Source organism: Rhinopithecus roxellana, chromosome 16, assembly GCF_007565055.1.
Source record: "Rhinopithecus roxellana isolate Shanxi Qingling chromosome 16, ASM756505v1, whole genome shotgun sequence".
In the NCBI taxonomy this organism is placed as follows: domain Eukaryota; kingdom Metazoa; phylum Chordata; class Mammalia; order Primates; family Cercopithecidae; genus Rhinopithecus; species Rhinopithecus roxellana.
In genome coordinates, this window is record NC_044564.1 from 107815310 (window position 1) to 107840940 (window position 25631).

The window sequence follows — 25631 nt, forward strand, 5'->3', positions numbered from 1 at the left end:
CAATACATAAATGAATGGGCATGGCTGGGTTCCCATAAAATTTGATTGACAAAAACTGGTAGCAGGCTAGATTTGGCCCATAGACCAGAATTTGCCGACGCCTAGTCCCTACAAGAGACTTGATGCAATGACTCAAGTTGTCAGAAGAACCTGGGCTAAGGCTCATATAAATCAAACATGATGTCAAAGAATGTTGTTGACTAGAGATTAGCTGACCTAACATAGAGGGCTTCAGAATGAAGAAGGAAGAGGCAGTAAACTGTTTAAATTTAAATGGAGGAAGCAGCTTCTGTGCAAGAAAATAGGAATAACACACAAAGTAACTGCAGCATAAGATGTACTTAGTAATTCACATTAGAAAACATATAGGGTGGACCTCAGCAACAATCTTTTCAGCATCATTTTTCTCTATTCTAATATTCAGAGCATGAGTAATAACTAGGGTAAACATACATACTTGTTTTCCAGAACAGTCCTAGTGTGTCTTTTGTCCTTATGTAATCATCAATCGTGTCCCCTTTTAGAGAACTGTCCTAGTTTTCACTATAAATTATATGATCACAACTATAATAACCAAAATGATTTTGAAGTTGCAGCACAAATAGGTATGTATTAGTTGGATTTTCACAAGACTTGTACAATAATATCAGTCTATAAATGCAGAATGTAGTGCTAGATAAGGGTATGTTAAGAACTACAAATCAGAGTTGGTTTTTAATCCAACTTTATCACTTTCTGATCATGTTAGACAAGCTGTTTAATCTCCCTGAATCACAGCTCCTCATATGTAACAATAAATAATAAAAGTAGCAATCTCATTAGATATAAATTTATTAGCATATAATAAATATTATAACATATTAGCTGTTATTTTATTATTATACATTCAGATAGAATCAATTGGTTGTATGGAGACAAAAGTTACCCTTATTTACAGAAGATATGCCTCAAGCGGAGTAATTTTCTTGTCACTGGAGATAATCAAGCAGAGGTGTAACAGGCACTTCATGGGAATATTATAAGTAAAATCTTGCTACTCAAAGCCTTGTCCATAAACCACGACATTTGCATCAATTAGCAGCTTGTTGGTGCAGAATCTTGAGCTCCCACCTAGACCTACTGAATCGGAATCTACATCTTGAAGAAACCTCAGGCAGTACATTTAACCTTGCTATAAAGCAGCAGTCCTCAACCTTTTTGGCACCAGGGACCAGTTTTGTGGACAATTTTTTCATGGATGGGTGGGGGGTGGGGGTGATGGTTTTGGGATAATCCAAGTATATTACATTTATCATTAGATTCTCTTAAGAAATGTGCAACCTAAATCTCTCACATTTGCAGGTCACAATAGGGTTCATGTTCCTGTGAGAATCTCATGCTGCTGCTGACCTGACAGGAGGCAGAGCTCAGGCCATGATGCTCGCTTGTGCATGGCTGTGTTGCCTGGTTCCTAACAGACCACGGACCATTATCTGTCCTTGGCCCGGGGGTTTGGGACCCCTGCTAATTGTCCACTGATGACTCAGACATTAGTGGATGATTAGACTTACAAAGCCCCTTCCATCCCTGAGACTACTTGATACTATAGCATCCACAGGTTATAAGTGGATAAGGTAATGCCGTGGAAGAGAGCTGTGAATTCAATACACGCTATATCCTATTCCATTAGGCAAGTTAGGAATAGTCCTTTCCACCCAACTCCAAGGAATGTAATACCAGGTCCAGTGACTACATTTCACTGATGAATTAAGTATTAATCTCAGATGGGTACAGATGTAGACCTTAAGTGAGTATACTCAGCATTGGGATTATTTTTGTTTTCTTTTGTTTTTTTTTGAGACGGAGTCTCACTCTGTTGCCCAGGCTGGAGTGCAATGGCCAGATCTCAGCTCACTACAAGCTCCGCCTCCTGGATTTACGCCATTCTCCTGCCTCAGCCTCCCGAGTAGCTGGGACTACAGGCGTCCGCCACCTCGCCCGCTAGCTTTTTGTATTCTTTAGTAGAGACGGGGTTTCACCTTGTTAGCCAGGATGGTCTCGATCTCCTGACCTCGTGATCCGCCCGTCTCGGCCTCCCAAAGTGCTGGGATTACAGGCTTGAGCCACAGCGCCCGGCCGGGATTATTTTTTAATCTGCAGCATTACATCTACCTTGGACATAGCAACTTGATTATTTCCCGAGTTTGCCTCATTTTGTTTTGAGCCATTTATCTGCTTTCTGGGGAATGTCTGTTTGATTATTCTCCATGTAGGTACTCTGTGTAGAGTTCAGTATTCCATTAATACTGAACAATTCACATACAAATAGGCAGTTTAACTTTAGATATTTCCCTGAGGCCTAAAGAGGTTGATGCAAATATAAACAGAATCGGAAGAGCTGGTGAGATATTTAGCTGAAACTTTAAAGAAATGCTTCTCTCACTGGGACTTCTTGGTGGTGGTTGTAATGCAGCTCAAATGCTTAAGCTCTTTGTACACTTTTATCCTTTTTCCTTGATATAGGCTTTCTGACATCCTTGGCTGTCTGAATTACACACAGGGTAGACTATCCTGCCCCACTGGGTTGCATCAATAGCTTCTCAGATCCCTTTTCTGATTCTATTATTCTGTGACTGTTGAGTAGCCCATGGTTATTTTTCAATATAATCTCACACACAGAAAGAAGAATATATCTTTTTGAAAGAATTAAAGTAACAAAGGAAAAAATTAATTTTAAGGAGAAAAAAGACAGCAGGAGGTGTGACGAAAAGCATCAAATTTTTAATGTATCTAACCTAATTTCATTAATTCTCTTAATAATGATGATAATTCATATATTATGCCAGTGTTTATCAAGCATACACTATGTGCTAAGCACTGTGTTTGTTGCATAACAATGATAATAATAATAGCAGCTGACATTTGTTGAAGACTTACAACCACACGAATAATGAGATCACTATGGGCACCATCCTCATGGAAACTTACAATCTAGCAGGGAAGGCAAATTACAAAAATAATTCCAAGTGTTGTCAGTGCTATGTGAAACTGTTGGTATAATGGGAGGGTGTTATAGGTCTAGGGGTCAGTGAAGGCTTTCCTCACGAAGTGACATTTAGGAGTTAGCTAGACAAAGCAGTAGGGATGAGGAAAAAGTGTCCCAGGCAGATTGAAGACTGTATGCAAGAGCTCTGATCAAGCAAAATGTTTGCTTTGGAAATGAGAGAACTGGCCAAAGCTTGGAAGGCCAGGAGGAGAGTAGAATGACAAGGCTAGGAAAAGGAAGGCAGGAGCCAAACATGCTGAACCTTAGAGGCCATATGAGGAGTTTGGACTTCATCCCAAGGGCCATGGGGAACCATTGATGGGTATTAAGCAAGTGAGGGACATGATCAGATCTGAATTCTACAGTTTCTCTGAGTGGATTAGAAAGAAAGAAAGGGAATATGTGGATGACAGAAATGACAGTAACTCAAATAAGAGCAGTGGCAGTGTTTACAAAACATTTCTATGTTAGAGTGTCAGGCTAATAAGACGCCTTCTCTCCTGCAGTCTGGTTATTTGCTAACCCTTACAGGAACTTTCCATTCTCAGAACCTCAGAACCTTTGCCTTCACAGAGCCAATAAGGCAGATATGGGAGCTGATGAACAAATACAACAGAAAGTCATGCAAAGGAAAAACACAAAGAGACAGTCCTCCACCAGAATTCTGAGACTGGGTCTGCTGGTTCCCTGATTCCTTCCATGCTTTGGAAAGGAAAAATGTGCTGGTGCATTCAGAAAAGAAAATGAGACCCAGAAAAGCAGGATTTCCCTAAAAACAAGTCATAGGCCATAAAAGTATTATCACAACATAATGTGAAGAGTGTACTTCTGGAAGGAATTCTGTTTCTATATGAGAGAAAAGTATTTTAATTAATGATTCTACAGCCCTTTTACCTTAAAGAGAGGGTTTATTTAGAAAGTCTGAGTTGCAAGCTATACTGTTAGCATAGTTTGTGCTAAGTGAGATGGCAAAGCTGTCACCTTCCTCTAAGTTCAAATAATAGTTATCAGTTAATTACTCATCAAATATTTTCTTGAGCAACTACACAATGAAAGGCATTAGAAATACAAGGATAAATTAAAATGAACATTATTCTTGTTCACATGGAGCTTCCAGTTAGTGAAGAAACTGAGAGTCTAGACACTAATCACATGATTACATAATTAAATTAAAAACTGCAACTGTGATAGGTTCTACAAAAGATAGGTATATGTACTGGGCTTACGAAAAAAGAATCTGGCCTACACAATAAGTTAGGGAAGTAATTACTGAACTGAGAGCAAAAGAATGCATATAAGTTAAATGGATAGAGCAGGATAGAAAAATAGACTAGATAAAATGAATTAACTTGACAAACAGATGTAGACTACCTGCAAGGTGCCAAGGGTCGTGATCGGTAACTGTACTACACAAACAAATGAAACTTGGTCTGCAAGTTACAGAAAATAGGATGGGCTGAAGCTTATTAATTCCTAGTTGTGAGAAGTTGGTGTTACTTTAACTATCCAAGCCTCAGTGTTTTAATCTGCAAAATAAGAAAATAACATCTATCATGTAAGATCATTGTGAAAATGTTAAAAGCCCTTAGTTTACTGCCTGGCATACAAGTAGCAAATTTTGTAATAACTAGATGGAGGCAGTCAGTATGATATAGTATCAGAAGCAGTGTTCTACGGTTGTCTAAAGCTGAATGTCTTTGATCAGGCTGAATTCAAATCCCAGGTACAATTACTAGCTCTGTGACCTTAGACAAATGACACACTTTCTAACCTTCAGTTTCTTTATGTAAATAGATGATAGACATATCTACCTCACATTTCTTGGTAGGATCAAAGGAGATAATGCACGGAAAGGTCAAAGATTGCTTAAATAAATATTTGTCTACATATTTTATATGTGCAAGCTACTATATCAACACAGATAAATAAGTAGTTATGTTTTTCTATTGTTGTTGTTTTGGGTAGGAGGTAGAAGCTTAGACTAGACCGGAGGCTTCACATAGAAAATTTTGACCTAGGTCTTTGCCTACATATTTTATATGTGCAAGCTACTATATCAACACAGATAAATAAGTAGTTATGTTTTTCTATTGTTGTTGTTTTGGGTAGGAGGTAGAAGCTTAGACTAGACCGGAGGCTTCACATAGAAAATTTTGACCTAGGTCTTTGCCTACATATTTTATATGTGCAAGCTACTATATCAACACAGATAAATAAGTAGTTATGTTTTTCTATTGTTGTTGTTTTGGGTAGGAGGTAGAAGCTAGACTAGACCGGAGGCTTCACATAGAAAATTTTGACCTAGGTCTTTGCCTACATATTTTATATGTGCAAGCTACTATATCAGCACAGATGAATAAGTAGTTTTATTATTGTTGTTTTTCTGGGTAGGAGAGTGAAGCTACACAAGACAAAAGACTTCACATAGAAAATTTTGACCTAGGTCTTGAAAAATTAATAGATGTTGGGCAGACAATGCTGATAAATGTGCCTTGCTCAAGCCATATGACTGCAATTTGCTACTATGAGAACAGCCCGGGGGGTTCAAGGCGTAAGGATAATATTTTTTAAAGCCTGGTGAGTTCCTCCCAATAAACATCATCCCTTCAGTGGTTGTAGTGAGCTAGAATGCAAGATGATGTAGTAGATGATAGCATATGCTTTGAAATAAGATAGACATGGATTCTGAGCCAGTCCCTGCTACTTACAACTGCGTGACATTACTGAGCTTCAGTTTACCCATCCCTAAGAGGAAGTAACAGTGCCTTCTTCATGAAGCTATTATGAGGATTCAGCACGATAATGCATGTAAAGCTCTAAGTATCATGTTTGGCACATAATAAGTGTTTAATAAATGTTAAATATTGTTATTATTGTTGATGTGGCATTAAGGTTATGCTGACATAAAACCTTAGAATTTGTTCACTGTATGGAACAATTACATTAGACTCAGAGTAAGCTATATTACTTACTTAACAGTGGAATGCCAAACAAATACAATGAACAACCAGGTTTTAAGAGCTCCTATATGGCAGTGGTTGCAGGTGTTTATCTTTGTCACCCTAGTAACTTTGAGAGCTGTACACAGTAGACCTTCAATAAATGTTGAATAAATGAATGATTTTGCTGATTTTAAAATATTTTTTCTACCTACAAACATAAGTGTTTCTGCAGATAATCTGTAAATTAAAAACTATGTCTATAAATTCAACACCAATGGGTTTTCTTCCAAGTTGTGTATGTGCATGTGTGTGTGTGTGTGTGTGTATAATATATATGGGAAATCATAGCATTTAAATAAATGTATACATATTTAATTTTTATCATACCATATGAAAGTTTTTTTCCACTTGTCATATGAGCATTCGCCTTGTTTTATGAAACATACTTTACAAACGTGATTTGTATGTTGCATTACACTCTATAAGAATATGCCATATCAGGAGAATGGCATGAGCCTGGGAGGCAGAGCTGGCAGTGAGCTGAGATCACGCCACTGCACTCCAGCCTGGGCAACAGAGCGAGACTCCGCCTCAAAACAAAACCAAAAAAAGAATGTGCCATATAATTTATTTAACTATTAACATATTATTAGATGTTTACTGTGTGTCAAAACTAATTCATCTTCAAATATATGTTATTTGTCACCATATTTGTTGAGTTCTTAATCATTTTTAGGGTAAACAACTTAAAAACCTAATTATTAACAAAATACTCTATATTATCTCCCTTCTAGATGAAAATTACAAACACATTTACAAAAACTATTGCCTACTATTTCAGGAGGTTTATAAACTCCATGAAGCCCATCCATAGATTTCTGTCCCCAGGGATTCACATCAGAACTAATTACATAAAATGTTAATATCAAGCAAAACAAAAATGTGCAAAGACTTGATTATAATTATTGTGGAGATGTATAATCTCTAAATATTGCTGACTACAGCAATGTGGCCCAGTCCCAGTTCATTCTTATGTTTTAAATAGTCCATGCTTTACACATTAATGCTTCTCTACAACTTTCATTGAATAGTAAGTTTTCGTGTGATATATCTTTATTCTCCTTAGTAACAGAAAGTCTCTGCAGGACTCCCAATGCACAGTCTTTTCTCGTGGTGACATGGTTTGGCTGTGTCCCCACCCAAATATCATCTTTAATTGTAGTTCCCATAATTCCCATGTGATGTGGGAGGGACCAGCTGGAGATAATTGAATCATGGGGCGGTTACCCTCATGATTTAGGTTACCTGTTCTCATGATAGTGAGTGCTCATGAGATCTGATGATTTTATAAGGAGCTTCCCACTTCACTCGGCACTCCTTCTCTCTCCTGCTGCCCTGTGAAAAGGTGCCTTCTGCCATGATTGTAAGTTTCCTGAGGCCTCCCCAGCCATGCAGAACTGTGAGTCAATTAAACCTCTTTTCTTTATAAATTATCCAGTCTCAGATATTCCTTCATAGCAGCGTGAGAACCGACTAATACACGCGGTGAGGTCTTGCATCCTGGACACCTACGAAATTGTTAGGTCTACTCCTGCCACCCTCCCCTCTGTCACTCCAAATTATCTTAAATACCATTCCATTTGAGCAAATGTACAGCATGACTCAGCATTGGATAATATAGTTATTTGAAGGAAAGATAGCATTTTAAAATAACACCAAAAATAAATTCAATAAACAAAATGTAATATAGTATAAAGGTGGCTAAACACAAAAGTGATGAAGTTACAGCATTAGGGCAGGTTTATTGTAATCTCAGGATGCAAGGTTTTAACTTGGGTTTTATGTCATTTTAACCAAGGAGTATCATAATCTTTATTATGAACATACACTTTGTCTGATATGCAATTTACTATAATGAGACTGATTCTACATGCCAATTTGCACAGCTTCTAAAGAATTCTAATAGGTTCTCAACATGCAAAAAAAATTGTTTTGTATTTTTTTGTTGCTGTTTCCATCTGTTTGCTTCTAAAGATAGAACAATTTTTGATGTAAAAAGCATGTAGCCATGTCTGTACATTTCTATGTACATGTTTCTGCCTCCGGGGGTTAAAAAAGTTCCAAATTAATATTAAATTTCAAAGAATTATGGAAAAAATGTTTAAAAACAATTCTAAGAATAATTTTTATTTAAGCCATTTCTTTCTCTGCCTCATAGTTACATCATCCTTCCCAAGGATTCCGCTTTGGAACTGTCCGAGAAAGCAGTGCTGAAGATTATGTGAGACAAAGTTTCCCAGAGATGCATGAATACATGAGAAGGTACAATGTTCCAGCCACCCCTGATGGAGTGCAGTATCTGAAGTGAGTGTCAACCTCTTGGATCCAAAGACAAATTCTCACTGAAGAGAAGTAATTTAGCTACTGACATAGTGCATATTAGTTTCTGAAAATGACAGATAAATATACCCACGTTGTGTTAAGTAATACTTTACACTGTGTGAGATCCCAGGAGACAGTGTGAAATAGTTTTAATTGTGTGACCTAGATTGCTTTGTGACCTGCATAGTCTCAAGTTGGTAGTAGCTTTGTTCAAAAAACCAGTGAGGCCATTAGCATAGCAGATGGTGGAGGAAAAATGCTGGCTTTACATCACTTGAGAAAACAATGGTGCTGAAACAGTCAAACACACAGGGAATATGGCCAGAGGATAAAGTGTCCCAAGGCAACCTTTTCCTTCACAGTGAATATATCTCTAAACCCAGGGAATGCCTCCTCTTTCCATGAGGAAATGGAATTTATCTTAGATATTTTCTATAGAAAGGAAATAAGATAGAAGACAATGATTCCCATGCTTGCATTCTTCTCATCAGAATTTATGAGAAGCAATCACAAGAAATCACACTGCCATGGCAGATTATCAGAGCCTGTAATTCAATGAAGTTGAATACAAAGGCAGACGGTGCAGTGATGGCTCTGCTCTGTCTAGTCTTCTGGAGAAAAGGGAAAGAATGGTTCCTGAAAAACAGGAAGGCATGAGGGTAAGCAGTCTTCTCCCTCCTGCTTGATGGAATCAAGTTAATAACAGACATCCACACCTCCAATTCCTAGAACTGTGCAGCATCAGGAAACTAATTTCTCCATGGTCAGCGTCAATAATCTCCCCAATGCACAGCAGGACCTGCCACCTCAAATTCTTTTTTAAGAAAGAATAGAAATAAATAAATAATTTCATGGAACACAAGGGTTTTGTCTTTCTCAACAACTTTAGAAACAGGCCACTTAAAATGTTTTATGGACTTTTAACTATAGCTTAGAGAAAAAGCCTCGTTCTCTCATATTTGCAAAATTATATATGATGTGTATTATGAAATGTCACTTTTAATTTTGCAAGAACATCAACACATTACAGTCTCTCTCTGACATGAAGTTTAGAGTCCCTTTGCCTCCCAGATCTTCTCGTGTATTCTCTTCTTCAGGCAAATTTATGGTTGAAAGAAAGAATAAGATGTCAGGGTAGCAATGGTTTCCAGCAAATGGCAGACAAACTGGGCTCTGCTGACAGTGTGAAAAAGGATGAGACGAGCTACTGCTGCAGTGCCCAGCACTTCCACTCCACTCAAGAAATTTATGTATCTCAGGAGCTTTACCTGAGAAGTCCCACATGCCCAGCACTGGTGCCACCCTAGCCTGAAGAGAAGCAATCTTTAGGAAAGCAGTCACAGATGAAGGCCCAAAACAAGTCCATTTTCCTTGGTAATACAACTAGCGAGTGGCAGAGTCAGGACTAGGACCAGGTCTCTGGAATCCAGCCACTACTTCAGACTAGTCTAGGAACCATGATGGAAGAGTAGGCCCTTGATGTTTGCAGAATAGTCCATGTTCCAGCAACATCTATGCTCCAGTTGGTATCTGAAAGCTAGTTAGAAATGCAGCAACTCCAGCCTCATCCCAAACTTACTGCATCAGAATCTTCATTTTAACAAGCTCCCCAAGCAATTCACTGATTGAGGTGAAATTGGAATATATGCACAGCTTACCATTAATGCCCTCTCACCACTTCTCTCTGGGCCTTATCTCTCCACTTTCAGTCTAATCATTTCCTGTGCCCTTAGCCACCACTTCCCACAACCACAGTCTTCATGTTACCTCCCTGGCATCCCAGAGCACTGACCTACAAGGCACAATCCCTAACATTGCCTGTGCAAGAAAGGTTTCTACATATTGAACCTGTCCTTTCCCTCTCCCATCAAAATTCTCTTCTACTTAATTCTACTCTCTCAGGGCCCTGCTTTCTCATTAACAGTTTTCTAAAAACATTAACTCCCAATAAAATGCTTATTCTTTTTATTATGTTAATATTTGACTGTTTTTCTTGTGATATGTGATATGTATTTTTAAACAATGCTTAAGAAAAGACAGGGCATGATTCTATAATAGAAATAACCACTGGGGGCCCTGCAAACCACAACAGTGATTCAGCCAGTCTTGAAGCTACTTGTGCCTGGATCCCACTTGGCCATTTCCTCACCGGTGACTAAGGGTCCTATGGGAGTCTGAGAACGGACTACTTCTTGTCTTTTCATGTGATTGAAATTTATTATAGCTATCTGCATTTTGCAGTCCAAAATCAAGGGTAGTTATCTTAAGGAAGGATACCAGAGACATTAGGCTTTATGAATTACTGGTTTAAAAAAACTGAAATGAACCTCATCTTTTTTATTGTCATATTGCTACCACAAATATTTGTGGAATATTGGCAGATGATAACTTGTTGCTAGGTAGCTGTCAAGGTACATTATGGTACTGTGGCAGTCGAACTTTGATTGGAGAAACAGCTCTCAGCTCAGTTTTTATTTTATTGCCAGGATTCCATTAAGATTCCTTATCACCTCCTAGGAGTAATGCACATCGCCAACCCTTTCTGAAGCTTCCCATCACTGTAGAGCTGGGAGGTGCTTCATTTTGGTTAAAGTTAAGTGTGGGCCTCATTGTAACTTAAATCCAATACCTCTTGGAAAAGGGGGTGCATTTTAAATTGGCTGTTTCACTTATTTGAAGAGTAGGATAAGAAAGCAATGGTCATTGGTACCAAAAAGGGAAGCTGACCAACCGACTACATGTCTATACATGACCCAGATGAAGCCATTCGTGTAAAGATGTGTTTCCTGTCCACTGACAAATCTTCTGGGTGTCTAGGGATATCTTTCTCTTTTTGATTTTCTATGAATTCTAGTCATATTCTCCTCTGTTTAGAAGTCACACTGTGTTAAATTAGAACAGCCTCTCCACTGGATCTAAGAGAGGAAGGACTGAGCCCAGAAGGGATAGAAAAGTTATTTTTTTTTGCAAAGCTGTTTGGACAACTCTAAGGGTAGAAAATCCGTTCTTTTTTCAAATTAATAAATGTTTTTATAAAAAGGAACTGAGGTCGTTGTTGCATGAGATAGAAAGAAGTGTAATACAGAGTGCTTATTCTCAAGAAACTTACACTTTAACTGGGGAGATAATATGGTGCACAAAATGGCTGCTTTTCTGGTCTTCAAAGAATCCATTCCCTCTTTTTGGTCACAGCATCCTGCATTTCTTCATCCCTCTTCTACTCTCACTGATTTATGTGCAGTGAACCCCACCCCTGGCTCCAGGTTACACTGCCTAGCCAATAAGAATAATAGTCCATTTCCATGGTGACAATATCCAGGGATGGGCTCATGACATGGTCACAATAAAAGCAAATTGGACTAAGAATTTTTCTGAAACTTTTCCTGATAGAAAATCCTTTCCTAAATGGATGTATGTCTTTCTTCTTTCCAAAAAGAACTGGAAGTGGCTGGAAACAAAGAAATCATTGCATGTATTTTAGACAGTTATCTCCTTATAAAACTTCTCCTTCCTTGACCTCTTTGTAGGTGGAAGCTCAGCCTGTGCTGAGACTCACCTTTCATTTGAACCTGGTCCCAATACTTACTAGCTGTGTAACCTGGTTTAAGTTACTTCAACCCTCTGAGCCTCAATTTCCTCATCTGTTATATCACAGTCATTGTGAGTGATAAAATGTATAGAGAACAATGAATGCAATGCCTAACAACAAGAAGTCACTCTAATAGTGTAGTAAGAATAAACCTTCTCTATGCACTTCCTATTCAATTCAGAGTGGCTCTGGCTTTACTGATGGATTTACAAGTAATGAAAGGAGCTGGTAGATAAACCCATTGGAAAGATGTCACGCTCTCTTATAAGAGTGTCTGTTTCCCCTGGTCTGTAGTCTAGAAGTCAGTGAGAAGCTAAGACAGCTAAGTCAGCACCTAGGTAGCTTGTGCGGCCCTTAGTGTCCAGGTTTCCGTCCCCTAAACAAAAGCTGGCTGTCAGCCTTCATGCTTCCTTCCCATCAATGAATCATGTTCACTTTTCTCCTCTGGTCTTAAATATAGGAATGATCCAGAGAAACTAGACGCCTTCATCATGGACAAAGCCCTTCTGGATTATGAAGTGTCAATAGATGCTGACTGCAAACTTCTTACTGTGGGGAAGCCATTTGCCATAGAAGGTATTAATCAGTCACTCTTGATTCACCTTTATTCAGGATGTGCTCAGTTTGCCAACCTAGCAAGTCACAAATGCCAAAGTCAGAAGCAAAGAGCTATTCATCTTCCCTTGTTTTCATTTTCAACTCATAAGCACTTAGCTATGAAGTTGCTGAAGTTAGGAATTTATTTTTCACCTATTCAACAAATATTTATTTACCCAATTGTTAGGGGGAAAAAATTATTGTTACCCAAATGATGTTGCTTCAGATATCTTGGAGTGGTGGCACAGTGTAATAAATGGGGAGTTAATTTAATTTAATCTGTATTGTGTGTGTGTGTGTGTGTATGTGTGTGTGTAGTGGCAGGGTGTTGCTATGTGCTATGTTGCCCAAGCTTGTCTCCAACTCCTGGCCTCAAGTGATCCTCCCACATCTGCCTCCCAAAATTCAGGGAAATCTATTTTCTTTTTTTTTTTTTTTTTTTTTTTTTTGAGACGGAGTCTCGCTCTATCGCCCAGGCTGGAGTGCAGTGGCCGGATCTCAGCTCACTGCAAGCTCCGCCTCCCGGGTTTACGCCATTCTCCTGCCTCAGCCTCCCGAGTAGCTGGGACTACAGGCGCCCGCCACCTCGCCCGGCTAGTTTTTTGTATTTTTTTTAGTAGAGACGGAGTTTCACCGTGTTCGCCAGGATGGTCTCGATCTCCTGACCTTGTGATCCGCCCGTCTCGGCCTCCCAAAGTGCTGGGATTACAGGCTTGAGCCACCGCGCCCGGCCGAAATCTATTTTCTAACAGCCAAATACTGTAGCAAATCTGATGGAAAAACTAAAATGATTACCTTTTACAGCGGGCAGGGCCCAATATTGATCTAATCCAGTCTACTCATTTGATAAACAAGAAAGCCCAGGAACATTACATAACATTTTCACAATTGTACAATTAGATAAGAATACTGGGACTGAAATCTAAAGCTCATGGTTCTTAAATCAGTATTCTTCCACTAGTTGGAAAATAAGTAGAAAAAAAAACTCATTCTGTAGTTTAATACCCTTTAGGGTCCCAAACAAAACCTTGGGATCCTTGTTTGGGATCTCAAGTCTTTTTCTCCACTGGCAGCAAATTTTTCCTTCTAATGTGATCACCCAATCAATCAAACTTCAGAACCAAAGAAAGATTGCTTTGTCAGTAGCTCCTTTCATTCTGAATGATGGTTGATATATGGACCTGATAGTTTGAACCAGCAAATTTCATTTTTCCCAATTCCCAGCTTCCCTTCCCTGACAGTACATGCTGGCTCTCAAGACAGCCCATGCTGGTTCTCAAGACAGCTATGCTCACTTTTCAGAAAACACTTTGGCTTAAAACAATCCCATGGGGGTGCCCAACTGCTATTTCCTGAAATCTGTACTTTCCTGTATGTTAACTAGGATATCAAGACTATTCTGATTTCAATTTCCCAACCACAGTTGGTCTCTGTCTCCTCTAAATGTATCAGCAGATTTTTTACCTCTGTCTTTGTTTTCATGATAAATGAGAATGTTACAGCTGATGCTATTTCTCCACATCTTCTCCTAGTCCCCTCTCCAGACATAGTGACCCCCACCTGAAGCAGGGATAGAACTCAGAAAGAGAGGCAATTAGCAGTAGTGGTCTTCCATTAAGACTACCATCTAAGATAGCAAAGGGAAAAAAGGAAAAAGCTAGAAAAATAAACAACATTCAGTATATAATCCCATTTTTATGTAACAATGAAAAATTTCTCATTTTTTATGGCATCTGGGGATGTTACATTTTATTTCCGTCCTAGTTGCACTGGGTAACTGAGGTCCCTTCTGCCATTAGGAGCTACTAAGAATGAATCATGGGTAGAGGATATAAGAATGAGGGGGCTCCATCTTCCACCTTTATCTTCAGGGGACAACTCTATCTTGTCAAAAGACAGTGGTAAGATGGCTTGTTTGCCTCTGCTGGACCCTAGTGCCAGATGTCACACAATTAACTTCCCACTGGTTTCCTGTTTACATTTCCATCTGTGTTCCTGAGACTTAGTGTCTTGCAGTTCCCATCATCTCTAGGCATCACATTGTTTTCAAAGGAGATGGGCACAAAATGGCGCATGGAAAAGCCCTCCCTGCAAGAGAGCAGAAATACTGCAGGTTTTAATTGAGAGAATATTGTTATAATTGTGAGGTTATTCTCAAAATGGATGGTGTACACCTCAGAAAATTTAATTCAATTCCGCTTCTGCCAATAAGTTTATAGCCTAAAAACATAACTCAGTAAAATACAAAAGGAAGATATGTATAAATTACACAAAATAATGTGGTAGAAATACTAGTCAAAACCTTGATTGCTACTTTTCTTAAACATATGAATTTCACAATTTTTGTATTTTGAGACTAAGTCTCACTATCGTCCATGCTGGAGTGCAGTGGCGCAATCTCAGCTCACTGCAACCTTCACCTCCCAGGTTCAAGCAATTCTCATGCCTCAGCCTCCCAGGTAGCTGGAATTACAGGTGCCCACCACCACACCTGGCTAATTTTTGTATTTTTAGTAGAGACAGGGTTTCATCATGTTGGCCAGGCTGGTCTCAAACTCCTGGCCTCAAGTGATCTGCCTGCCTCGGCCTCCCAAAGTACTGGGATTACAGGTGTGAGCCACTGACAGTCTAAATAATAAAGCTCACATTTTAATAAGTTCAAGAAACTTAAATGTTATTAGAGGATAGCATATATTTTTAACAATTTAATTGAGAGAAATAATTTCATGAATTTTTAAGAAAATATTTCTCTCAATTAAATTGTTAAAAATATATGCTATCCTTTGACAACATTTAAGTTTCTTGAACTTATTAAAATGTGAACTTTATTATTAAGTTAGACTGTATAGGCATAAAAAAATCATCAAAGCGATTTATGAGCAATACTTGGTCATTTAGGTTACAGGAATGTTTTATATGCCTACTCATATCCTTTCACAGGGTCTAGTACAATGCTAGGCATATAACATTAATGTAATAAATGAGGTATTACCTATTAAATAATGAATTAGGTTTGAAATAAGTACCTAATTGACTCACTTAGGTAGTTAATAGCTTGTACTTACACTTTCCCAAATGTTTAAATGTACTTAGGAGAGAAAACAGAGTGCAATGATTCCTTCATGCTGAATGTACCATCACTGTATATAGTAGTAACACACTCAGTACTCTGTGTGTGACACTCAGTGTAACTACTGCTGTGGTCTGAATGTTTGTGCCTCCCCAAAATTCATATGTTGAAACCTAATCCCCAAGGTGATGACATTAGGTCATGAAGTTTCCACCCTAATAAAATGGAATTAGTGCCCCTATGAAATAGGCTCAATGAAACTCATTCACCCTTTTCAGCATGTGAGGACCTAGCTACACGGCACCATCTATGAACCAGCAAGCAGGCCCTCACCAGACACCAAACCTACCAGTGCCCTGATCTTGGACTTCCCAGCCTCCAGAACTATAAGAAACAAATTTCTTTTGTTTTTAAGTCACCCAGTCTATGATATTTTGTTATAGAAGCCTGAACAGACTAAGATAACTATTAACTATCCCTCCCAACTTCAGCATTCTGCATTTATCTTGACTTAAAAGGGAAAAGTAAGGCAAATAAGAAACAGTGGTTCCACACTGAGTTTGAAACCCCTTCATGAGTACGCATTGGTACAGAGTATATAGCAAAGCAAACCAAAACTATTAAGGATTCAAAAGCATGTGGAAAGCCTTTGGTCGAATTAAATACCATAAACCAGAGGCACAAATACATATTGTGTGCAGGGGAGAAAAAAAAAGTGTTGAGATAAATGAATACATGTCTCCAATTTGTGCATTGCAGTTAGCTGACAATAAAGCTCAAACAAGGAGAAAGAGTAATGTAACTGCACAATAATGATGTGTGACCTTTCTGCCAAAGACGTTTGCCTGTTTTTGAGTTTGTTCTTTTACTTGCTTTTCAATAATTATTTAATACAGTGCTTGGAACATTGGCTCTGAAGTCTGAGTGCTTGGGTTAGGATAAAATTGCTGTCATTAACTGGCAAGTTATCTAATCTGCTCCTCAGGTTTCTCACCTGCATAAATAGGAAATTTATGATAGAATTGTTGTGAGGATTAAGTAATGCATATGAAGCATGTACTGTAGAAACTTGTTTGGCCCATAAGAAGTGCTCAACAAATTATCATTATATAGTATATTGATTAATACATTGAGACCAATTAACTGTAAAATTCTTCCAAGATAGTCTTCATAAGTCTCAACTTCTCCCACACATTTCTCTCCCCACTTTGATGTGCTGAGGCTAAGGGAAACCCATTTTATAGTCCCTTTATAGTTGGGACCATTACAATATGTTCTCAACCATTGTCCCAGAGTAGCTAAATTTGGTATTCCAAGGATAGACTGCAAAATTGAATAAATCTTTCTCCCTGAAGCCTTTTTAACCCTATCTGAGATGCTATTTTCAAAACATCTCTTTTCCAGCAACATTTCAGAAGATTCTTTTAGTTTATGAATTTCTAACTATACATTTGCTAGCCAAAATATATTTCCACCACTCGTAGCTGAATAAAGCTGATTTATCCATGGTGAAGAGATCAGGATTCTATTCTGAAAATTGTCCTCTTGGGCTATTAAGCTGTATCCAATTTCCAGGATGCCTGATGCCTTCATCTTTAGGGTTGAAGGATTCCATTTTGCTTCATCCATCAACCGCAAAATAGTCAACCCTGTCTTTATTGCAAAGCCACGTTTCTAGTAATAATGAAAGCAACTCAGGCTGCTAAGTTGAGTCAGCAATTTAAAATGAGAATTCTTTGAGCAATGAACACAAGGAAACCTGAAAAGCAACTGATAAATGGGGACAGAAATAAAACCCTCAAGGTTTTATTATTTTATGTTTTTGAATAAAATGGATTTTTATCTCTTTTAACAAATAACTCTTCTAATCATCACATAATTTATTTTCCTGTTTTTCCCATCATTCCAGATGCATAGTTTGTTTTCATTAGCTAAAAATGATTATTATTGCTAGAAATCATTAAAATATCAGTATTCAATACCTGTGTTAAAATAGAAATCTTAAAGGGATAGTAATATGTTTTTAGCCACTGATTGCAAATTAACCCAGACATGATTGAGTGGAGTGATTTAATATTTATTATTTCTTGTGTAACAATTTTTTTTTTCTTTTTTTTTTTTATTATACTTTAAGTTCTAGGGTACATGTGCATAACGTGCAGGTTTGTTACATATGTATACTTATGCCATGTTGGTGTGCTGCACCCATCAACTCATCAGCACCCATCAATTCATCATTTATATCATGTATAACTCCCCAGTGCAATCCCTCCCTCCTCCCCCCTCCCCATGATAGGCCCCAGTGTGTGATGTTCCCCTTCCGGAGTCCAAGTGGTCTCATTGTTCAGTTCCCACCTATGAGTGAGAACATGCGGTGCTTGGTTTTCTCTTCTTGTGATAGTTTGCTAAGAATGATGGTTTCCAGCTGCATCCATGTCCCTACAAAGGACGCAAACTCATCCTTTTTTATGGCTGCATAGTATTCCATGGTGTATATGTGCCACATTTTCTTAATCCAGTCTGTCACAGATGGACATTTGGGTTGATTCCAAGTCTTTGCTATTGTGAATAGTGCCGCAATAAACATACGTGTGTATGTGTCTTTGTAGTAGACTAATTTATAATCCTTTGGGTATATACCCAGTAGTGGGATGGCTGGGTCATATGGTACATCTAGTTCTAGATCCTTGAGGAATTGCCATACTGTTTTCCATAATGGTTGAACTAGTTTACAGTCCCACCAACAGTGTAAAAGTGTTCCTGTTTCTCCACATCCTCTCCAACACCTGTTGTTTCCTGACTTTTTAATGATTGCCATTCTAACTGGTGTGAGATGGTATCTCATTGTGGTTTTGATTTGCATTTCTCTGATGGCAAGTGATGATGAGCATTTTTTCATGTGTCTGTTGGCTGTATGAATGTCTTCTTTTGAGAAATGTCTGTTCATATCCTTTGCCCACTTTTTGATGGGGTTGTTTGTTTTTTTCTTGTATATTTGTTTGAGTTCTTTGTAGATTCTGGATATTAGCCCTTTGTCAGATGAGTAGGTTGCAAAAATTTTCTCCCATTCTGTAGGTTGCCTGTTCACTCTGATGGTAGTTTCTTTTGCTGTGCAAAAGCTCTTTAGTTTAATTAGATCCCATTTGTCAATTTTGGCTTTTGCTGCCGTTGCTTTTGGTGTTTTAGACATGAAGTCCTTGCCCATGCCTATGTCCTGAATGGTACTACCTAGATTTTCTTCTAGGGTTTTTATGGTATTTTGTCTCTGAAACTTCAACATAGCTTTATCGTTAGGGAATCTTAACACTTTTGTTGTAGCGTCAAAATTCTATTCTTAGAATATATAGATTTATCATAAGTATGAAGGTAAGAATTTAAAACTTTCTTATCATATACTTTTGTCTTATCTACCAAAAATATCATGATCAAGAACGACTTCAAGATGCCATCTCTCATCCTCTCCTCTAGAACCAATCTCTTGTTCCTCTGAATTTTCACAGAGCTTTGCCTGTCCTCATTGTGTACTAGGCATTATATTTTACCTTTTTTTGAATTTATGCCTCACTCATCTTTTTTTACCATGAAAAGTCAAGTAACTTTCTACCAATTTGTGCAGTTTTTTTTTTTAATGTATACCTCATTTCACTCATGTCACCATAAGCTCCTTATGGAAAGACTGTGTCTGCTTTAACTTGGTAATCTCCATAGCATATGAAAGAGTGCCTGACACAGAATAAGCACTTAACACATGTTTATGGAATTAATCAATAGATGAATAGGTGAGCAATAAATGCTTATCAAATGCAAAACAATTCTGCCATGATTACACTAATGTGGGTTGGAATGATTAGCTTTAAGAGGGTTTTAGGAGAAACAATTAGTGAGTGTCTTTGCTGGTGAATTTTCTGATATATATAATCATATACAAGTTAAAGCTGTTCTCACCCTGTTTCTACAAAACTTACTGAAAAGTTTATAAGTAAAATCTGCCCGTGAATAATGTATATTTATGCTTACTAGAAACAAACCAACAGTTTAGAATATTGTGTTTTTTAAATGAACTACCTGGTTTAAGGCATTACATCAATGTGCATATAGTGTTGAGGCCTGCATTAAAGGGAAAGAGATAAGTATTTCTTTGACATAGTCACATGTTGTAATGGACATCGTGGGAAGAGCATTGGTTTTAGAATCAAACAGACCTATTTTAAAATGCTGGCTTTGCTGACTACTAGCTATGTGACCTTGGCAGTTTATTTAGTCAATCTTTTTTTTTTTTTTTTTTTTTTTTGGAGACAGAGTCTTACTCTTTTGCCCAGGCTGGAGTGCAACGGTGCAATCTCAGCTCACTGCAAGCTCTGCCTCCCAGGTTCACGCCATTCTCCTGCCTCAGCCTCCCGAGTAGCTGGGACTACAGGCGCCCGCCACTATGCCTGGCTAATTTTTTGTATTTTTAGTAGAGACGGGGTTTCATCATGTTAGCCAGGATGGTCTCGATCTCCTGACCTCATGATCTGCCCACCTCGGCCTCCCAAAGTGCTAGGATTACAGGCATGAGCCACCATGCCCGGCCTATTTATTCAATCTTTAAGTCTCCAAGTAATACACATTCTGGTGTGGGTTCATGGAGGGATACATGTGGAATAATGCTTGGCACACAGTGGAGCCCAGTATGTCCTAGTACTTATTGTTAGAATCCAAGGATGATTTAACCGAGCTGTGTGCCACAATCTTGTTGTTGTTGTTGTTGTTGTTGTTGTTGTTGTTGTTGTTGTTGTTGTTGCCGCTGTTGATGTTGTTGAAAACTATTGACCCAGGGAGGAAAAACACATTGATATTCAGCAAACCTGGCTAATTATCCTAACCATCAACCCACTCCTACCAGACAGTAGCAAGTCCTCCTAAACTTTGTTCTTATATGGCCCAGTTCTCCCTTATGGCACCTAGGTCAATTGTAATGAAATAATAATTATGCTGTCTCTCCTGTAGAGTCTGTCTCTCCTGTAGAGTGTACATTCCATCACAGCAGAGACCACATCCACCTTGGTCACCGCTAAGTCCTGACCACTTAACATGGTGCCTATTTACTCAGGGAAGATTTGTTGCCTGAATGAATGAGTGAATGAATAAACGAATGTGTGAGTGAGCCAGTGAATCAGTGAATATTACGATATGCTTGTGCCTAGTATTGTGCCTGATGTGCAAATAAGTCCTGAATAATGTTTGTGCAGTTGAATTGGAAACAACATTCATTATGTTTCTAAAGAAAACTGATTACTTCCCTCTAATAAATTACCCATTATATTTTAAAATGTTATTTAATAATAACATCAGCAGAATCAAAAGCTACCCATCCAAACTCTTTTGTTTTCCGTCCTGCCTTTCAAACCGAAATTACTAGGCATAAAACAGGCACTCAAAATAGCTCTTTGAATGGAAAATTCTAATCATGCTTTTGACATTGTCATCATTTTCTTGACTCCCTATTGTTAAGGAACAAATATTATTATCAGAAAAAAAAAATACAATCCATTAAAACTCAGCTTTTTATGCATTATTTCATCTCTTTTATTGGTTATACACACATCTCAAGCCTTTTTTTAAAGAAAAAGATTGTGTATCTGAATTAAAAAAGAAACAAAATCAGTGCTCTTGAAATTGAATTGTAAGATAGAATAATTATAGGAGATATTTGTTTCTATTAGGTATCTTTGGACGCTTGACAGTCTTTTAGTCTTTATCCATGAAAAAGGAACTAACTATATTTTTAATCTCTCTTCCTCAAACATGTTGAAGGCAAAAAAAAGTGTTTTGGGTTTTTTTACTATTCTGTCCAATAGCTAAAACAAAATGTAGCTAATTAGCTTCTTTGACATGGTTCATCAAAGAGGTGAACAGTATAGTAACATTTTGGAAAGCAAGTAAAGCCACATAGTGTGAGGATAGAGAGTCTAAGCTGACTAATAAAACTCTGACAACAAATTAACTCCATCTTTATGTTTGTCCCTCATTCCTTCCCCTGCCTCACTTGCCCTGTATTACCACCACCCTTTCACTTATCACATCCTTGGTTTTGTTAAAAAAAATAATAATCAAGCCTGTAATCCCAGCACTTTGGGAGGCCGAGGCGGGTGGATCACGAGGTCAGGAGATCGAGACCATCCTGGCTAACACGGTGAAACCCCGTCTCTACTAAAAAAATACAAAAAACTAGCCGGGCGAGGTGGCGGGCGCCTGTAGTCCCAGATACTCGGGAGGCTGAGGCAGGAGAATGGCGTAAACCCGGGAGGCGGAGTTTGCAGTGAGCTGAGATCTGGCCACTGCACTCCAGCCTGGGTAACAGAGCGAGACTCCTTCTCAAAAAAAAAAAAATAATAATAATAATAATAATAAGTATTATGACAAGCGGGGCACATGGCTCACACCTGTAATCCCATCACTTTGAGAGACTGAGGTGAGTGGACTGGTTGAGCCCAGGAGTTCAAGACCAGCCTGGACAACACAGTGAGACCCTATCTCAACAAAAAATACAAAAATTAGCCAGGGTGGTGGTGTGTGCCTGTGGTTCCAGATACTTGGGGGGCTGAGCCAGGAGGATCACGTGAGCCCAGGAGGTCAAGCCTGCAGTGAGCCATGATGGTACCACTGTACTCCAGCCTGGGCAACAGAGCAAGACCCTGTCTCAAAAAAAAAAAGTATTATCACATATATATGCATATATATGTATTGCTAAAACTATATTGTTTGGTTTTGAATGTTTTAGTATTAACACAATGAATTCATGCTGCAAGTAATCTTCTGGAACTGACCTTTTTCACTCAATGGCATATTACTAAGGGTCATCCATATTGTTGCCTCTAGTTCTAGTTCATACAGTTTTGATTATGTAATATTCCATCTGTGCAAATAGTCCACAGTTTCATTACCCATTCTCTTGTCAAAGAACAGTTGGGTTGTTTCCAGTTTTTGCTATTACAAACAGTTCCTCTAAGAACAGTTTTGTACATATCTTCTGGTATGCTTGTGGTGGAGATCTTTGGGAATGGACTCAGGAGCAGAATTGCTGTTCTTAAAATATGTAAATGTTCAACCATACAAAGTAATACCAAACTGCTTTCCAAAATGGTTGTGTAAATTTTCAGTTTGTATTACAGTAAGCAATATATAAATAATCTTATTAATCCTCATCTTCTCTAACACTTGGTATTACCTCTTATTTATTTACTTATTTATTTATGGACAATTTAAGATAGTTTTTATAAGTTCCTGTTAATGTTTTAGTTCTCATACTGTATTGTTTATTCACATGGTCTTATTATATTATTCAAAAATTAAAAATAAATTTTAAAAAGTAAGAGAGGGTCATGCATTAAACTGATAAGGGAATGTCACCAACCACAGACTAAGATTAATCCAATTTTGTGTATTTAACGTTCAGAGGAGGGGTTCTGGAAGAAGTAGATAGGGAATCCAAGCCCTGATAAAGACCCCAAAGATTACCTCTAAGTAATGTCTTAAAGGGAAAGGCAGAAGATCTTAAAATGTTTCACTAACACACTGTGCACAGCCCATTCCTCTCCTTTTCCAACTCAATTCATCTACTCAGAGATGCAGCTGATTCAAGGATAATCATTACTAGGAATGTCCTTGAGTGCTTTGAAAGAAAGTTGATGAAAACTCATCACGCCCTTTTTTTAGGTCTGACAGCAGTATCACACAAGTATGTACTGTGGTGGCAATCTCTCAGGAAGGGTGTAAAAAATTCATCTGAGATTGTATTTTCTCCTAGGATACGGCATTGGCCTCCCACCCAACTCTCCATTGACCTCCAACATATCCGAGCTAATCAGTCAATACAAGTCACATGGGTTTATGGATGTGCTCCATGACAAGTGGTACAAGGTGGTTCCCTGTGGCAAGAGAAGTTTTGCTGTCACGGAGGTATGGAAAGATGGCTGAAAATGGTGACACGTTGTATAGCTGTACCTCAGAGAACATAAGGAAATGCTATTACTTGTGCCTCATCATCTAGGTTATTGCATTTACTAGACTCTTATATAACATTTGGATTACTTTTCACTTTGCCCAAAAAGCGTCCATTCCTATAGGAATTTACAGGGAAGCATGTTTGTCTTAGATTTAAATGCGATGCTATTTTGATGAGTAAATATCTAAATTTCTACTTTTCCCCACAACCTATATCCACAAGTACAGAAGAAATGCTGTTCTGAATTACAGCAATAGTATCTGAGATTGACATGAACACTGTTTGGTTTAATCGCTAATTGATGGACATGATGTGTACTTCAAACTATCCTGCAAAATCTAATCAAAACATTGCTAAATTACCAATGGTTACCACCTAAAGATAAAGCCTTCGTGGATGTAGATTATCGAGTCATAGATTTTTAAAACTGAAAACAATCAATTCCCTTCTTTTATAGTTAGGAAAAGAGTGCCCAGAGATACTCAGTGGTTTCCCCAAGGCACACAAATAATCAGAATCTGTTTCTCTCTATTGCAGTACTCTGACTTTACAATGTAATTAGAAAGAAACCTATAAAATAAGGCAGAAATTGGATGATTAAAATTGGAGACTGGAAGGTATAACCAGAGCCACAGGCTCAGATATTTAAAAGAGGACCCAAATATACCTGAACAAGGTCAGCCTGACAATTAAAAAACAAAACAAAAAACACCTAAAGCGAATAATAATGGCTTCAAGTAGTCTCTTTGCCAAGAACTCCCGAATTTGTATTTCAACACAGACCCTTATTCTGAGCTCCAGACCATATATCCACCTTCCTATTTGACATCTCCACTTGAATATCCTCCAGGCATCTCAAATTTAACTTGTCAAAAGCTGAACCCTTGATCGTCCCTCCTAAATCTATTTTTCCCCCTGTGCCTCACATCTTGGTAATGGCACCTCTGGCCATCTAGTTACTCATTCTGGAAACTGGCAGGGATCCTTAATGCCTCCCACATCTCATCTTCCGCATTCATCAACAAGCCATGTCTTTTTCTTCTATAAAATATGCCTCAAATATGCCCATTTATTGTCATCTCCACTGTTGTCACTCGAGTCCAAGCCATCATTCTTCACCTGGACCACTATAAAAGTCTCCTAACTGGCTCTCTGCTTTCACTCCTGCCTCCTCAAATTTGTTTTCCATGTGGCAGATCATTCTTCGCTCAGAAGCCTGCAGTGGCCTCCCATGTTAATGGGACAAAAATCTAAAATGTTGGCATGGCCCATAATGCCCTGTGGGACCTGGCCCTGCCCACCTCATCCCACGCCACTTTCCTCCTGGCTTCCCTGCACAGGCTGTTGCCTCCTATTCCTCAAATACCCTATCCTCTGACACTTGCTCAGCTGAATTCTTTACATTATAAACTCCCAGCTGAAATCTCCCTTCTTCAGTCTCTGATAATCCCAGACCAATATGAATCATATCTCCCTTTATAATCTCATATATCTCACATTATTTCATAGCACTTGTCGTAATTTATAAATTATACTATTTCTAAATAAATACTTAACTGAGTTTTTGTTTTAGTGTATCCCTTCATTAAACTGTAAGAGCTTGGTGAGGGGCAAAGATTTTGTTTGCAATTGTATTGTCAATGTCTCATATATAGTAGCACCCAGTGATTGTGGAATAAAGAATCAGAGAAATTGGACAGCATACCTGAGAAAATGTTGGGGAGCAGAAAGTAAAAGCATACATTGGGAGTGAAATTGGTAGTGTACTATTTGGGGCGACAGATAGTGTCCCCCCAAAATTAGTGTCTACTTAGAACTTCAGAATGTGACCTTATTTGGAAATAGGGTCTTTGAGAAGGTAGTTAATGAAGTTAAAATGAGGCCATACTGTATTTAAGTGGGCCCTAAATTCAATTATGGATATCCTTATAAGGAAACCCTGTGGAGAGACACACAGGGAAAAAGTCCATGTGACAACAAAGGTAGACACTGGAATGTGCAGCTACAAGCCAAGGAAATGCTAAAGATTGCCAGCAACC

The 25631-nt window shown here is 38.3% G+C and overlaps 1 protein-coding gene across 2 annotated transcripts in view; it reads left to right on the top strand.

Moving 5' to 3' along the window:
* The window catches only part of GRIN3A (glutamate ionotropic receptor NMDA type subunit 3A), a 179856-nt gene that overhangs the window by 113199 nt on the left and 41026 nt on the right, over positions 1 to 25631 (top strand). For both annotated transcript variants that reach the window (XM_010374158.2, XM_030920259.1), the window contains exons 4-6: positions 8186 to 8331; positions 12399 to 12514; positions 23395 to 23546. In XM_010374158.2, the coding sequence (XP_010372460.2) occupies positions 8186 to 8331; positions 12399 to 12514; positions 23395 to 23546 (414 nt within the window). The remainder of the gene's footprint in view (positions 1 to 8185; positions 8332 to 12398; positions 12515 to 23394; positions 23547 to 25631) is intronic.